At 31.9% G+C, this 18,036-nt stretch overlaps 1 protein-coding gene and 1 long non-coding RNA gene across 7 annotated transcripts in view; one reads left to right on the top strand and one right to left on the bottom strand.

Annotated features, from left to right (window-relative positions):
* The window catches only part of LOC127738261 (LIM and senescent cell antigen-like-containing domain protein 1), a 60,580-nt gene extending 44,226 nt beyond the window's left edge, over positions 1–16,354 (top strand). For all 6 annotated transcript variants that reach the window (XM_052249447.1, XM_052249448.1, XM_052249444.1 and 3 more), the window contains 7 exons: positions 4,995–5,072; positions 6,198–6,293; positions 6,912–6,966; positions 11,682–11,774; positions 12,820–12,868; positions 13,334–13,409; positions 14,044–16,354. In XM_052249447.1, the coding sequence (XP_052105407.1) occupies positions 4,995–5,072; positions 6,198–6,293; positions 6,912–6,966; positions 11,682–11,774; positions 12,820–12,868; positions 13,334–13,409; positions 14,044–14,167 (571 nt within the window). In that variant the 3' untranslated portion in view covers positions 14,168–16,354. The remainder of the gene's footprint in view (positions 1–4,994; positions 5,073–6,197; positions 6,294–6,911; positions 6,967–11,681; positions 11,775–12,819; positions 12,869–13,333; positions 13,410–14,043) is intronic.
* On the bottom strand, positions 7,533–10,317 carry LOC127738269 (uncharacterized). The gene is made up of 3 exons (XR_007999976.1): positions 10,082–10,317; positions 9,263–9,787; positions 7,533–7,922 (listed from the first exon to the last, which is right to left on the bottom strand). It is a non-coding gene; the product is annotated as an uncharacterized LOC127738269 (long non-coding RNA).
* Positions 16,355–18,036: the final 1,682 nt, after the last annotated feature.

Below are 18,036 nucleotides of genomic sequence, written 5' to 3'. Positions count from 1 at the left end.
AATTTTGTTCCTACCATATGAGAAATAAATTTAACAACTAGTGAGAATTGGCTTTTGCATGATATCAGCAGTCGTTATGTGAATTCAATAATAATAATAAATTATTATATTGAAATTAAATTAAATAACTTGAGGGATATCCAATTTTGGCTTGTTATGAAACCTTTAGATATATATGCCTATTATAGGGACTCTATAGATTTGCAAATTATGGTCCTGATTGGGCAAAATCAGAAATAAAAAAGAAGTAAATGTGTTTATTGTTATATCAACCAATTTGGTAAGCAGATGTAAAAGAATGTAGACTGAATGTTTGATGTGACTTTCTGGATGTCAAGCTTTAGAAACTTGGTAAAAGAATTAATCAGTCAACAACTTGTTATTTCACAAATTTACTGGCAATAATACATTACTTTGAATGATTTTAATTTATGGAATTATTAGATAAATTTTGTGTTAAAAAGAATACAGTTATTGTTCAGTGTTAATTACACATATCTTTCTCAAGAAGTGTTACAGTGTAAACTACCTACACATGCTAAAATATAAACTTCAGTGTGCCTTGTTATCCAATTTGAATATTAAATAAAATATGTCTTAACTCAATCATTGGCTGGATTATTGATTTAAATGAATGTATCCCTTGGAACATTATTTCAAGAGCAGTGTTGCAACAATTCAGATTGGTTGTCATTAAAGTTGCCAAACTAATGATACAGCTCAACCTTTGATACAATGGCTTCCGTTTTTATACGACCGCAAAAAAATTTTTGTGGTCGTATATTGGTATGACGTTGGCGTCGGCGTCGTCCGAAGACACATTGGTTTTCGCACTCTAACTTTAGTTTAAGTGAATGGATCTCTATGAAATTTTACCACAAGGTTCAATACCACAAAAGGAAGGTTGGGATTGATTTTGGGGGTTATGGTACCAACAGTAAAGGAATTAGGGGCCAAAAAGGGGCCAAAAATAAGCATTTTTGTAACTTCCAGATATAACTTGTGTGTTAGTGTATGGATCTCTCTGACATTGTACCACAAGGTTCCATATCACAAAAGGAATGCTGGGATTGATTTTGGGGGTAATTGCCTCAAAATTTTAGGAATTAGGGGCCAAAAAAGGGGCAATAAAGAAGCATTTTTTTAGTTTCATGACAATAACTTGTGTGTAAGTGTATGGATCTTTCTGAAATTGTACTACAAGGTTCCATATCACAAAGGGAAAACTGGAATTGAGTTTGGGGGTAATTGCTGAAACGTTTAGGAATTGGGGGCCAAAAAGGGGCCAAAAATAAGCATTTTTCTAGTTTCCAGACAATAACTTGTGTTCAAGTGTATGGATCTCTCTGAAATTGTACTGCAAGGTACCATACCACAAAGGGAAGGCTGGGATTGATGATGGGGGTAATTGCCTCAATATTTTAGGAATTAGGGGCCAAAAAGGGGCAAAAAACAAGCATTTTTCTAGTGTCAGGACAATAACTTGTGTGTACGTGTATGGATCTTTCTGAAATTGTACTACAAGGTTTCATATCACAAAGGGAAAGCTGGGTTTGAGTTTGGGGGTAATTGCCCTAAACGTTTAGGAATTTGGGACCAAAAAGGGGCCAAAAAACACATTTCTCTAGTTTCCAGACAATAACTTGTGTTCAAGTGTATGGATCTCTCTGAAATTGTACTGCAAGGTACCATACCACAAAGGGAAGGCTGGGATTGAGTTTAGGGGTGATGAATCATAAGGGGGTTCAAAAAATTTGGGGGGGGGGGGGGGTTTCCTTTTTTTTCTTTTTTTCCTTTTTTTTTTCTTTTAAAATTTTCCATTTTAAGTTGGTTATTTCTGATTTATATTTAAAAGCAAATAATAATGATATGGTAGGAGATACACACCAAACAGGATGTGTAAATTATTATATAATAAGTATTGTGCAATAGCAAGAAATTTTCAATTGCACAGTATTGCACAATAGCAAGAAATCTTCAATTGCACAGTATTGCGCAATAGCAAGAAATCTTCAATTGCACAGTATTGCGCAATAGCAAGAAATATCCAATAGCACAATATTGCGCAATAGCAAGAAATTGTCAATTGTACAGTATTGCGCAATAGCAAGAAATATTTAATTGCACAGTATTGTGCAAAAGAAGATACTTCGTATAAATTGCTTATTTCTTGACCAATTTCAATGGGGTTTTATTCTTGAATTCTTGGGGTTCTTTAATATGCTGAATCTAACCGTGTATTTAGTTTTTGGATTATGGGCCCCGTTTTTAAATTGGTCCACATTGAGGTCCAAAGGGTCCAAAATTAAACTTTGTTTGATTTCATCAAAAATTGAATTATTGGGGTTCTTTGATATGCCGAATCTAACCGTGTATTTAGATTCTTAATTTTTGGTTCCGCTTTCAAATTGGTCTACATTAAGGTCCAAAGGGTCCAAAATTAAACTTAGTTTGATTTTAACAAAAATTGAATTCTTAGGGTTCTTTGATATGCTGAATCTAAACATGTATTTAGATTTTTGATTATGGGCCCAGTTTTCAAGTTGGTCCAAATCGGGGTCCAAAATTAAACTTTGTTTGATTTCAACAAAAATTGAATATATGGGGTTCTTTGATATGCTGAATCTTACCATGTATTTATATTTTTGATTTTTGGGCCCCGTTATCAACTTTGTCCACATTGAGGTCAAAAGGGTCCAAAATTAAACTTTGTTTGATTTCATCAGAAATTGAATTCTTGGGGTTCTTTGATATGCTGAGTCTAACCATGTATTTAGATTTTGGATATTGGACCATAAAAGGTGAATGTCCAATTTAAAATTTTTAAGTTCTTAGACCACATTCATTCTGTGTCAGAAACCTATGCTGTGTCAAATATTTAATCACAATCCAAATGCAAAGCTGTATCAAGCTTGAATGTTGTGTCCCTACTTGCCCCAACTGTTCAGGGTTCGACCTCTGCGGTTGTATCAAGCTGCGCCCTGCGGAGCATTTTATTGTTTATTTCTTTTGATGCATTTTTGGTATATAAACTCAACATAATATGCCACTCAGCTTGTGAAGTGCAAATATTGTAATAACTAAACTGACCATGTGAAAGATGTATTTTAAGCACACAATTTGATTGATTGAGTGTCAGGAGTACATTAAATAGCCCTCAAAATTCAGATGGAAGTGAAAGTGAAATACAGGTTATATTAAATACCAAAAATCAAACAGAGAAAATATTTTGATAGATTAATACTTCAGGTAATTGATTCTCTCTCACAATTCAGCATTTCTTACTTCATTGTTATCTTAGATTAACATTTTTCAATAATAAAACTCTATCTTTGTAACAACATAGACGCAAATTTATGAAAAAAATAGATTGGTTTTAAGAATACTATAGCTTAAAAGTGATACAAACAGAGCTAATACTCAGATTATTGTTGGCAGACAATTTCTATTCATGTATTGTCAGCAAGAATGTGAAGGTTTAGTACAATGGTTGTTATCTAAGCTATTATACCAGAGAAAATAATGTTGTCTGTTCTTTGTTTTGGCTGTTTGATGATGTTCATTTATAACTGATAACAAACTTTTGTTAATTGTTGTGGAGGTGTACTGCATATTGGGCGTCTTTTAAGTGTGATATTTTATTTAGTTAATTATGACTACATACATCTCCTGGATATCGTCACTTTTTATCAGGGAAGCAACCTCATATAATGCATATGTCAATGTGGGATAATTGATAGTACTAAGGACAAGATATTAATATATACCGTGGGAGTTTGTTTTAGGGACATGGTCATAAGTTTTGTTGATATAGTGATAAGGTTTGATAAGCTTTGGACTGTCAACATTACTTTAATAGCTTTTAGATTGGGGGTCTGTAAAGTAAACTATTGCATTGAGTTGGGTATATATTTTGACCCTAGACTACATTTCTATCAACAATTACTAAGTTTATTTCTATGTAAAAGAAATCAGAAAGGGATCATGTTTTCAGATAACAATTTACCCATATTTTATTTGTTTTTTTTTTTTTTCAATTTTAACAATACATGTATAAGAATTACTACTGAAAATAGTGTTTTGGGTTTATCAGACAGATAACATGCATATAGAAATGCCTGACATAAAAAATGTAAGAAGGCCTAATAAACAAATTGTGGAACTTTTTTTATTTTTCCAATCAAGTCTCATTCCTGGGTCAATTTGAAAAGAACCATTTTTTTCACGTTATTGGTTCAGCCTTTAAGGGCTTAGATTTATGATTAACATTTTTCCTGCACTATATTACATTGCTTGTATGAAGCATAAGTTGTGAAAATTGTTAAATGACACAGAGCTTAAACAAATATACTAATAAAAATTTTTAGGGAGAAGTTTTGAGATGATCAAGAAAAAATTTACTGTTATGCAAAATTGCAATCATTCCATTTCTTACTCTCTCTGTTTCCTGCTTACATGTTTAGTTAACCGATAATCTTTTGTTTAGTAACATTTTTTTTTTCTTTTCAATATGACAATTATCAGAATATTGCTCAATGTTTGAATAATGATATGTTTGACATGTGTGAGCACCTATAGTATTTTTGTTTTGCCATTGTATTTTGAACAGGTCATTGTCATTTTAAAGTGTGAAACATGTGAAATGCAGCGTTGTATGTTACTTTATATGTATTTAAGATAGTTAAGAGTACAAAATACAATAAAAACAGTAGCCATATCTTATTTATTGTTTGATAAGGATAAATTTGTAGGTTAGAATTTGATCACACATAATGAACTGTTATTCATTGATATCAATGTCCAAAAAATATTGCACTTTTATCCTCCAAATTAATTTTTTTAAATCACAGAAATTGATCTGCTTGGAATTAAAGAAAACTGAAAAAATGGGATCAGCAATTGATTTGTCTTGGGAAAAGTCATTTTATATATAAACATCAAGAAAAGTTAGATAATTTGTTAATTACAAATTTACCTTGTATTTTTATTTGCAGTGCTATTATTGAGGATGGCCATATCAAGTTTAAAGGAGAAGCTTACCACCCTTATCATTTTAATTGTACCTCTTGTGGGTAAGTTGATGCAGGGAAAACCTTTTGTATTTTCATTTATTGCTTAAACATGTTAAATGCACAGCTATTAGGATTTTCTCAATGCTTTTTGGTGAAATACCTCCTTTCACTGCATTAATCATGTTAGTTAACAGAAGTACCATACTAATATGCTCTTCCTGAAAACCGCTTTAGAACTTGAAGTGTTTGTCATATACATAGCAACTCCTTTCATTCATTATGTTTTTAAACTTCTATTAAAGGAATACATGTACCTGCAAAACACACAAAATGATCAATCCATGAGTCAAAGTAAAAAAAAAATACAGTCTTCTAAATATCATTATATCATTATCCTCAGATTTAGATTCATTATTTCAATAGTTTATACAGGAAAAGACTTCAAATTTTAAATTGAATGAGTTGTTTTACTGACAGATCAGTCCTGATTTTATACTCATCAAACTGCCTTGTTGGTCTTATGGAAACATGCTGGCCTTAATGGCGAGGATGTTGTGGATTCAATCCCTATCTGGTCAAAGTGAAAAACTAAAAAAACTGAATTGGTATTTGCTGCATATAGCATTCAGGAGGAAAAGCAAGACTGGTAGGCTCAAGAGTCAAAATAGTGAGCCCTGTTTGACTGTTACCGTTGCACATTAAAAATCTGGCGTCTAATACAAAGCCAGGTTCATATTCATATCATATTGACATGTCCCTTATTTTTCGCTTGGAAAAAAAACCACAAAAACATTCATCTATCCATCCACTTATGATACCAAAAATGTGTTTTATAACCACTTGTGTAAATTTTAATTTGGAAACATTGGCAGCATGCTCTGACCACAATTTTCAGTTAGGTATTAAATGTATATCTCGATTCATTTTGTATGATAAATTTGTTTGGGTCAAGGAATGCAGCTAGTGTTATCTAAAGAAAAAGGATTTAAAAAAAAATAATATTCACTAAAAGGCTGTATAAGTTGTCTCTTATGGACCTTTTCCTGTGTATAATTATCTTTAGCAATAAATTCACATCATTTTAACGAAGGCCATTGCATGTCAAATTTCTAAATATTAGGACAGTTCAACCTAGAAATTACTGTTTTGAAAAAATAAATATGATTTACTTTATACTCATTGCAGAAATGAGTTGGATGCCAATGGTAGAGAAAAAGGTGGAGAGTTGTTTTGTTTGAGATGTCATGATAAGATGGGTATTCCTATCTGTGGTGCTTGTAGGTATGTATACTTTTATAGTGCTACATTGGACACATATCATATTAATTCAGACTTCCGAATAGACAATAAGTAAATAGTGTTCATCAGAAGTGGCTGCACTTTATATAATTGAAAAAATTGAATTTGTTGCATAAGCTCCATACCAGAAAAAAAAAAGGCAGGTTAAAAGAATTCACTTGATAGTGCTTTAAAAAAGTTCAAAATTACTTGCATGAGATATATTGATTTTTGTTTGTTTGCACTTTATCACAAAGTGCATATGAATTTAGTTCTTTTATTGTTCTGATAAACGAGAAACAACATATAAGTCCCATTTAGAAACATGAAAGGTCAATCATACTTTTCACATGTCCTTTTAGATATCTACTTGGCAAAGTACTTTATATAATGATTTTTCAAGATAAACATTTGATATATGTGTCAAATTACAAAATGTATCTGTAATCTAGATTTTATATGTGATAATAATTAACCCTGTTCACAATATTTGTCCAATATTTAGCTAGGTTTATATATGTTATATTTATCTACTTATATTTCCAGTGCAAAAAAGTTAAAAATTTAACACTTCTCTACACTGTATATCAAATAAAGTTATGGCCTATTATGAATTTTCAGACGTCCAATAGAAGAAAGAGTTGTTCATGCTTTGGGAAAAGCTTGGCATGTTGAGGTAAATATGTCGTGAGATGTTATTCTCTATTTAGTGTTTGCCTATACCCTTATCTTGCTATAGGAAGGAAAACTACATGAACACTTACTGTTTTAGAGTTATGCCATATCATAAAACTTATTACATAAGAAATAGAAACAAAACCGTGAAAATATGAAAATAACACGCAGCACAAAAATATCTTAAGACTAGAACAATAGAACTCTTTAATAACTAGCAGTGGCATCAAATGCTCTCAGAAGTGTTTTCCCCGCATTATAAGCAAGCTTGATTTGGGGGGGGGGGGGGGGATTCTTGTCAGACATTCTTTTATTTTTTTATTTTTAAATTTTTAATTTTTTTAATATAAAAAAAATAAATATGTTAGAGCTTGTCCATATAAATGTAGATTCTACCACTGCATGGAATTTGATACGATATTTCTCCACTCTAAACAGTAAAGTTTTCAAATTTAAAACTTGAGGCTCACAAAGCATTTTAAATATTTAAAATTTAACTATCGAGAGGAGAAATATCATATTACACAAGATTTGATTGTAGAATCTGTTTCTCTTATGATTTTTAGACAATATGCAGACAAACCTCATCAGGCATGGTTGTCTCTTTTCATGACGTCACAATAGGAAAATTCGGAGAAAAGCAAAAAAATTTGATGGCACTATTCAATTTTGACCAATGAAGAACTTAGATCAAACGAACCACACGTTCTATAAATAAAAATAATCAATAGGTCAGGAAAAGGATAAATTGGCTAAGAATTAGAGAAACAGATTATGTAGTGCATTGAAATAATAAGATTATGTTTTGACTACTTTAACCTTTTCCTTATGAATAGTTTTTGTCGAGCCTGCGACTTTTGTCGCAGAAAGCTCGACATAGGGATAGTGATCCGGCGGCGGCTACGCGGCGGCGTTAGCTAACTTCTTAAAAGCTTAATATTTTAGAAGGTGGAAGACCTGGATGCTTTTAACTTTGTATATGGATGCCTCATGTTACGAAGTTTCCGTCAGTCACATGTCCAATGTCCTTGACCTCATTTTCATGGTTCAGTGACTACTTGAAAAAAAAGTTAAGATTTTTTGTAATGTTAAATTCTCTCTTATTATAAGTAATAGGATAACTATATTTGGTATGTGCGTACCTTGCAAGGTCCTCATGCCTGTCAGACAGTTTTCACTTGACCTCGACCTCATTTCATGGATCAGTGAACAAGGTTAAGTTTTGGTGGTCAAGTCCATATCTCAGATACTATAAGCAATAGGTCTAGTATATTCGGTGTATGGAAGGACTGTAAGGTGTACATGTCCAACTGGCAGGTGTCATCTGACCTTGACCTCATTTTCATGGTTCAGTAGCAATAGATAAGTTTTTGTGATTTGGTCTGTTTTTCTTATACTGTATGCAATAGGTCTACTATATTTGGTGTATGGAATGATTGTAAGGTGTACATGTCTAGCTGGCAGGTGTCATCTGACCTTGACCTCATTTTCATGGTTCAGTGGTTATAGTTTAGTTTTTGTTGAGCCTGCGACTTTTGTCGCAGAAAGCTCGACATAGGGATAGTGATCCGGCGGCGGCGGCGTTAGCTAACTTCTTAAAAGCTTTATATTTTAGAAGGTGGACGACCTGGATGCTTCATACTTTGTATATGGATGCCTCATGTTACGAAGTTTCCGTCAGTCACATGTCCAATTTCCTTGACCTCATTTTCATGGTTCAGTGACTACTTGAAAAAAAAGTTCAGATTTTTTGTAATGTTAAATTCTCTCTTATTATAAGTAATAGGATAACTATATTTAGTATGTGCGTACCTTGCAAGGTCCTCATGCCTGTCAGACAGTTTTCCCTTGACCTCGACCTCATTTCATGGATCAGTGAACAAGGTTAAGTTTTGGTGGTCAAGTCCATATCTCAGATACTATAAGCAATAGGTCTAGTATATTCGGTGTATGGAAGGACTGTAAGGTGTACATGTCCAACTGGCAGGTGTCATCTGACCTTGACCTCATTTTCATGGTTCAGTAGCAATAGATAAGTTTTTGTGATTTGGTCTGTTTTTCTTATACTGTATGCAATAGGTCTACTATATTTGGTGTATGGAATGATTGTAAGGTGTACATGTCTAGCTGGCAGGTGTCATCTGACCTTGACCTCATTTTCATGGTTCAGTGGTTATAGTTTAGTTTTTGTTGAGCCTGCGACTTTTGTCGCAGAAAGCTCGACATAGGGATAGTGATCCGGCGGCGGCGGCGTTAGCTAACTTCTTAAAAGCTTTATATTTTAGAAGGTGGACGACCTGGATGCTTCATACTTTGTATATGGATGCCTCATGTTACGAAGTTTCCGTCAGTCACATGTCCAATTTCCTTGACCTCATTTTCATGGTTCAGTGACTACTTGAAAAAAAAGTTCAGATTTTTTGTAATGTTAAATTCTCTCTTATTATAAGTAATAGGATAACTATATTTAGTATGTGCGTACCTTGCAAGGTCCTCATGCCTGTCAGACAGTTTTCCCTTGACCTCGACCTCATTTCATGGATCAGTGAACAAGGTTAAGTTTTGGTGGTCAAGTCCATATCTCAGATACTATAAGCAATAGGTCTAGTATATTTGGTGTATGGAAGGACTGTAAGGTGTACATGTCCAACTGGCAGGTGTCATCTGACCTTGACCTCATTTTCATGGTTCAGTGGTTATAGTTAAGTTTTTGTGTTTTGGTCTGTTTTTCTTATACTGTATGCAATAGGTCTATTATATTTGGTGTATGGAATGATTGTAAGGTGTACATGTCCAACTGGCAGGTGTCATCTGACCTTGACCTCATTTTCATGGTTCAGTGGTTATAGTTAAGTTTTTGTGTTTTGGTCTGTTTTTCTTATACTGTATGCAATAGGTCTATTATATTTGGTGTATGGAATGATTGTAAGGTGTACATGTCCAACTGGCAGGTGTCATCTGACCTTGACCTCATTTTCATGGTTCAGTGGTTATAGTTAAGTTTTTGTGTTTTGGTCCGTTTTTCTTATACTTTATCCAATAGGTCTACTATATTTGGTGTATGGAATGATTGTAAGGTGTACATGTCCAACTGGCAGGTGTCATCTGACCTTGACCTCATTTTCATGGTTCAGTGGTTATAGTTAAGTTTTTGTGTTTTGGTCCGTTTTTCTTATACTTTATCCAATAGGTCTACTATATTTGGTGTATGGAATGATTGTAAGGTGTACATGTCCAACTGGCAGGTGTCATCTGACTTTGACCTCATTTTCATGGTTCAGTGGTCAAAGTTAAGTTTTTGAGTTTTGGTCTTTTTTCTTATACTATTATGCAATAAGTCAACTATACAGTCTCGCAGGTTTTATTTGACCTTGACCTCATTTTCACAGTTCATTGCTCAGTGTTAAGTTTATGTGTTTCAGTCTGTTTTTCTTAAACTATAAGCAATAGGTCAGCTATATTTGTTGTATGGAAGGATTGTAAGCTGTTCATGTCTGCCTGGCATGGTTCATCTGACTTTGACCTCATTTTCACGATTCATTGGTCAATGTTTAGTTTTCTTGGTTAAGTCTGTTTCTTAGAAACTATAAGCAATAGGTCAACTATATTTAGTGTATTGAATGATTGTAAGGTGTACATGTATTTCTTGTTTGGTTTATATGACCTTGACTTCATTTTCTTGAATCATGTTAAGTTTATGTAATAGTTGTAGTAAAGCTTTCATTTAGGACTATCAACATAATATCAATGGTTAGTAAAGAAGGCGAGACATTTCAGCCTGTCCACTCTTGTTGTGTTTTGGTCCGTTTTTCTTATACTTTATGCAATAGGTCTTCTATATTTGGTGTATGGAATGATTGTAAGGTGTACATGTCCAACTGGCAGGTGTCATCTGACTTTGACCTCATTTTCATGGTTCAGTGGTCAAAGTTAAGTTTTTGAGTTTTGGTCTTTTTTCTTATACTATATGCAATAAGTCAACTATATTTGGTGTATGGAAATATTCTATGATGTACATGTCAGTCTCGCAGGTTTTATTTGACCTTGACCTCATTTTCACGGTTCATTGCTCAATGTTAAGTTTATGTGTTTCAGTCTGTTTTTCTTAAACTATAAGCAATAGGTCAACTATATTTGTTGTATGGAAGGATTGTAAGCTGTTCATGTCTGCCTGGCATGGTTCATCTGACCTTGACCTCTTTTTCACGATTCATTGGTCAATGTTTAGTTTTCTAGGTTAAGTCTGTTTCTTAGAAACTATAAGCAATAGGTCAACTATATTTAGTGTATTGAATGATTTTAAGGTGTACATGTATTTCTCGTTTGGTTTATATGACCTTGACTTCATTTTCTTGGATCATGTTAAGTTTATGTAATAGTTGTAGTAAAGCTTTCATTTAGGACTATCAACATAATATCAATGGTTAGTAAAGAAGGTGAGACATTTCAGCGTGTGCACTCTTGTTGCAATACATGTATTGTATGAAGTACCTAAACAGCCACTTAGCATTAATTATAAATAAATAGAACACATCATTTTCCATAATAAACATATGATAGAATTTTTAGTATGTACAAGTCTGCAGTTCTGTAAATTCAGAAATTATTGTGAGGTTTTTACCAATGCAAATAATTTGACCGAGTAAGTATAGCAATTATAAGAACTCGTATTCTGATAGCTGATACATATATTTTGAAACATTTGATCTCTTGTAGCATTTTGTGTGTGCCAAGTGTGAACGACCATTCTTTGGGACTAGGCATTATGAGAAGAAAGGTTTAGCTTATTGTGAAACTCATTATCATCAGGTAAGATGTTTTGTATTATATATTATTAGGAGGCTCTTAAGGGGAGTCAAAAATTTCTTATTTTAATGTCATTTTTGTGATTTTCAGAGATGTGATAGATTCAAATAAGTTGTTTTAAGTGCCAGTCTTTGTTAAAGAATCAGGCAATTTAGAAGAATTTCAAAACATGACCGAAAAAAACCCACCTACCTAACCATCCTATTTTGAAGTTAATCTCATCCTGAGTAAGAAATAGAAGGTCTTTTGATTGTACGTGTCTGGTAATTCGAGAAATATCTAGATAACTTTTTGGTTAGGATGATAGCAAATTACGGAGTTAGCTCCCCTTAATTGTTAACTTCTAGTGCATTTCAACCAAACTATATCTTGAGTTACCAGAACAGGAAAAGGAAACGAATGTTATATTCATGCACCATTATACAATTTGAACATAATATAATGTCAACTTGGGTGGGGTTTTGTTTGTCATGTTTTCACCACTGCCTGATTCTTAGGCAGATTGGTACTTAAACATCTTTAAATAAAATATATGTCACTTTTCTTTGTTTTTTGGGGGAAATATGAGGTTCAAAATCTTGACTTTTTTGTTGTTTTCTTTCACATTTGGAATTTTCTTAAACTCATATTTTAAAAAGATAGTAGCCAAATTGGTTTTATTCATTTGTGAATTAGCGAAAAATTAAATTACCAGCAGTATAGTTTCATTTTAAAAAATTTGTATTACATACGAAAATAAGTTAAATTTGCTAACCTTTTTTGAGAAATTTTACAAGTTTTTTGTATTGTCATTTTTCTAATACTTTTATTTGAGTTGGTTTACATCGTGAATTTTGTAATAAATACATCAAAAGTATGTGTTGCAGTGCTTTCTGTAGAGAAAATTAAAAAAATTGTTATATGAAATAACTAGAAAATGAAAGAAACTTATTTATTTAAGAGAAAGATGTTTCAATTTGAATTTTTAAGATCACCCTTCTGTTTAATGTTGTTGAGAAATTGAAAAAAATATCATTAATTGCAAACTCTTTGTATTTGATTTTTTCAGTTGTTTGGTAACATCTGTTTTGTTTGTAACAATGTAGTGCAAGGAGATGGTAAGTATTTTATATATATAAAAACAACCTAGGAGCCATCTGTATTTGTATTTACACATAACTAAATGTCCCTATTGTTACAACTAAATCAAAAACAGTAACTGGAACATATTTTTGTTCACATGTTTATCTATTTAATCAGTTTATTTAGATAACTGTACTTTTATGTGAGCTAATTCTCTGTTCTGTTTTGCTCATAAACAGCTTGATTTTGGCATCTTGTGAATGTTCCTTTCGCCAACTGGTAAGCTTTCTTGTTTGTGATATGAATATTTCAGAGATTTTATAAAGCAGTTATTCCCCTTGGAAATACAAATATATATGGGAAATAACATTTTAAGTGACCTTATGCCTACATTTCTTGTAAGTTCCTTTTTAGTTATTGCCCATTGGACAGATAAAATGTGTGCAATGCTGGGGACATTGAAACAATTTTTATTTATAAATATTTTTCTTATTTTTTAGTGTTTAGTGCCTTTAATAAAGCCTGGTGTGTCTCCCACTTCTGTTGCTCTATTTGTGACAGAAAAATGAGTCAAAAGTAAGTATTTACCTATTCAAAGATGGCATAATTGACATAGTTTGTCTCATGTCAAGCATACATTTATAGATGTTCAATGAAGAAAGTAAAATTTATATTGATAAAACAGTTTGTATACTTTGGATCACTAAAATCCTGATGGTTTTTTAATGCAATCTAAAAATTGTTAAGTTGCTGCAAGTAAATCACCTGTTTCAAAAATGAAAACTAAGTTATTCAGACCATTATTAAATGTGATTATTTAAAATGAATTGATGTTCTATATCAATCTATTTTTTTATATATATATAAATATTTGACAACCATTTTGCTTATGGTCTGGAAATTTAAAAGGAAAATATATAGAGCGATAAGTTAAATGACAAAATTGATCTGATAAGTAAGTTATTAAATTATAGGTATACTAAAAGTGACAGAATTGGTCAAATAAGAAGCTGGTTTCTGGATCTGTATTTCTTTACTTTGACAACAATAAACTTAAACAGAACAAATTTAACAAATGAGTAATAAGTATAAAGTTTTGATTGGCAATGCATATGACTATAATAGGGGCTTTGTAGTTCTTTTAATTTTTAGTTTACTAAAAAATTGCAATTAAAGGTAATAAAAACATATTTTCCTTTTTTTTTTTCAGAACCAAATTCTTTGAATTTGACTTGAAGCCTGTATGTAGAGTTTGTCATGAGAAGTTTCCTGGAGAACTCAAGAAAAGACTAAAGAAATACCATGATGACTTAGCTAAGAAAGGACAATCATAATAATACAAATATTTTATCTAGAGCTTTAAGAAATGTTTTGTCATAAATTGTATGAATTATCACCCCTTAGATTGATATACATAGGTTAAGTCTTGCATGCAGTTAACCTCTTGCCTAAACTAAGTTCCACTTAAATGTATTGTTGCATACAATGTATTCACATATTGTTTATATTGTTGGTGACTTCAAGTCAAGTTGCTTCAAGCAAGTTCTGATAAAAAGGCTTCGCAGGTTTCCCGCCCAAAAAAAGAATACAGTTAGGAGACATAAATATTGCTGTATGTTCTAAAGTTGTGTTACCAATACACATTTTTTATTGACATTTGAAAGTTTGCATGTTATCCATGGTTAAGAAATCCTTGCTGGATTGCTGGCTAAAATTTGTTTTCGATGCTTAGCTTGCCTGAATAATATTCTTGTCATTCTAACTTGATTGTAAATACTGATTAATTGATCAAGATATCAAGGTACTCATTCAGAACAATTGGTTTAATACTATATTGCATCTCGGCTCAGAAATTTTGTATGGTGAATCTTTTCATGTACTTTCTTTTTTGCTAGTTGTGTGTTTTTTTCATTATTAATAAAAGATGTCTGGCAAAAAGTCAGTTTGAACCCTGGAGACCAGAATAAACTTCACTGGAAATGAAATAATGATAGATTGTGAATGCATTGATGAATGTAACAGCTAGACAATATATTCAAACAGAAAATCTTCAACCTAGAAACAAGTTTTGGAATTAACCAATAATCAAATGTTTTGTTTTAAGACACGATGGTTCCCATGCAATAACATTTTTGTTCTAGTCAATCTGTCATTTTGAAATTATTAGACATATATTCTTGCTTCTAGAGAAAGATTGCAATTACATAGGCGTTGATGCCTTTACATGTTTCAAAACATTAGGCCCAATAGGAGCCAAATACATGTTATTACTTATTTTGATATGGAATTTATTTTTCATCCATTTTTTGTATGATTTCTTTCACAAAGTGTATCACTTGATATGAAATTACTCTTCATTTCTAAGACCTAAAAACAATATTTTAAAATCGATTTTTTTTTTACCACTTTTAAATAAGGTAACACTGATAGCTTTACAGTAAAACTTTGGTTTGAAGATTCTAACAAAAAGGCCATAATAAAAAAAACTCAGGTTCAAATATTCATTATAATGAAAATTTTTATCCTGAAAATCATACATTTTCATTCAAATCGTTTAAATGATATTGAAAACATATATTAATTTATTTACAGGCAAGGGAAATATTATTGTCCAGAAATTTTAGAAAATATTGAGCACCAGCATAAGATATTCTAGTCCTCAATCTTAGAAAATTGTATGTCTTCCAGAACCGAAAAATTTGGATTTTCTTATTGCCTTATTTTTTTTATTAGACCATTTTCTCTGCATCATTTTCTAAACAATTTATGTTTTTAAATTTGAGAATTATCCGTATTGCATTCACTGTTGTAATCATACAGGAAGAATAGGAACACATTTGTTGAGGGGTATTTCTAATCTCCCTTTATATAGACTTCATAAAGTAAATGGAATAGATAAGATGGTATTAAAATGTTTTAAATACAAATAATCTTTGAAGACTATTTTGCACTAAATAATACTGCATTGTACTTTTCAGATTACATGATTTATATATTTATTTTGCTTTAGAGATTAAATATTCAAGTACTTTAATAAGTACAAGATATAGTATTTTCTTTAAAGTAGTATTTGAAATTTCTTGGAAGTCTTGAGATTGTTGCATTTGTTTTACAAAGTGTATATAAACTTTTGAATAATACACACCAGTTAAAGCTTTTGATGGTTACCAGTAACTATTAAATAGTATGCAAAGATTGAACTTGTTTGAGTGTTTCCTCCTTGTAATATACAACTTCCTGATGTAATACTGAATACTATGGATACACACAATGGCTTGACTATTTGCCAAGTTTTTTGAGAGAGGATTTTTTTTATCAGTATAAACGAATGGTGATATTATAAAATGATACAGTGTTTGTTACATGGAAAATTTTTGACATTTTATATTTGTTAGCCTTGTCAGTTCTAAATGCTGTGGATTTGATATGTTATGAATAGAGTATATAATTAGGATGATATTTATTGATGTTATAGAATTTTGTAATTTATATAACAATGTAAATAAAAGTGGCATGCTTAATTTGCTTTATTTATTTTGTCCTACAGACATGCCCAAGAATTGGACTTCCCTTTTAGAATGAGAGTTTGGTTTGTATGGAAGACTTTCCAACAGAATGGAAAAAGAAATGAGTGTTGGCACACACAAAAAATGATTAGAAAAAAATATGTCATTGGTCAAAAGATTTTTCAATGTGCATTAAAGTGCAACAATCTTTAGATTATAGTGTTATTAGACACTTTTATCATATGATTCTTAAATCTTCAAGTTATCAAGATCTATGACTGACTTTTTTGTTGATGAATACTGTTCCAGTTGATGAGATCTGATTTTCCTTCCAAGTACTTAATCTGTATATCGACAGGATTGAAAGGGTAATGTTAAAGGGAAAGACTCTTAAATTTTTTCCGTTTAAAATTGTAACTGAACATGGAAAACTTAATTTAGTTTTTTCTTGACACTTTTAAAATATATGATTTTGAGAAACGTATCATATTAAAAAAAATGTCTGAAGTTGTTGAGGCATAAAACATGCAAACAGAACAGACGTATCCTGTACTGGACTAGACTCATGACATGTTGTCAGAAGGGCAAGTACTAGAAAACATCAATTGTGTGGTTTGGTGAAAAAAAAGTGTCAGTACCCAAGCTTGTATCTGGTATTCAAGTTTTTAACCACTTTCAGTAAGCAAAGTATGTTGTATGACTGTTCATAGAAAGCAGAATGTCAAAATAAGGTTAGAATCTGCATCCAAGTCAAGCTTATAAACTAGGGTTACTGTTACAAACGCAAGGCCAAAAAACATAACTGTTTCCAGTATGTTCACCTTTTACCCCCTAATGTTTTTATACGACCGCAAAAATTAAAAATTTTTTGGTCGTATATTGGTATCACGTCAGCGTCGTCCGAAGACATGGTTTTTCGGATAATAACTTTAGTATAAGTAAATAGAAATCAATAAAATTTTAACACAAGGTTTATAACCACTAAAGGAAGGTTGGGATTGATTTTGGGGGTTATGGTCATAACTGTTTAGGAATTAGGGGCCAAAAAAGGGGCCCAAATAAGCATTTTTGTAGTTTCCAGACAATAACTTGTGTTAAAGTGTATGAATCTCTGAAATTATACCACAAGTTTCCATACTACAAAGGGATGGTTAGGATTGACTTTGGGGGGTTATGGCTCAAACCATTTAGGAATTGGGGGGAAAAACAAGGGTTTTTCTGGTTAAAAGTACAATTGAGATAATTTAAAGGAGTGTAAGGGAGGTAATCCAAATCAAAATCCAAATCAATTTAAATAACAATGTTTGATTACCTCCCTTACACTGCTTGTAAATTATGTATTAAGAAATGATGATTGTCTGAGATACTGACCATAACTTGAGGGAAAGAATTATTTTTTGGAATAAGGGAAAAGGGGGAGGTGAAAAAAATTGGAGGGGGACAATTTTTCTCATTTCAGATTTCAGAAATAAAAAGAAAATTTCTTCAAATATTTTTTTTTTTTTTTGGGGGGGGGGGGGGGGTTAATATTCAACAGCATAGTGTATTGCACAAACGCCAAAAAACGGGGTAAAATTTTTTTTGGGGGGGTAGGGGGGTCAAGTCGCATAGTGTATTGCTCAAAAGCAAAAAATTGAATATAAATTCAAATCATATAACCAATTTGAAGTTCTTTGAATACAGTTATTCTGTGTCAG

Source organism: Mytilus californianus, unplaced genomic scaffold (assembly GCF_021869535.1).
Source record: "Mytilus californianus isolate M0D057914Y unplaced genomic scaffold, xbMytCali1.0.p SCAF_4, whole genome shotgun sequence".
In the NCBI taxonomy this organism is placed as follows: domain Eukaryota; kingdom Metazoa; phylum Mollusca; class Bivalvia; order Mytilida; family Mytilidae; genus Mytilus; species Mytilus californianus.
This window is presented reverse-complemented; position numbering and strand designations above follow the sequence as displayed.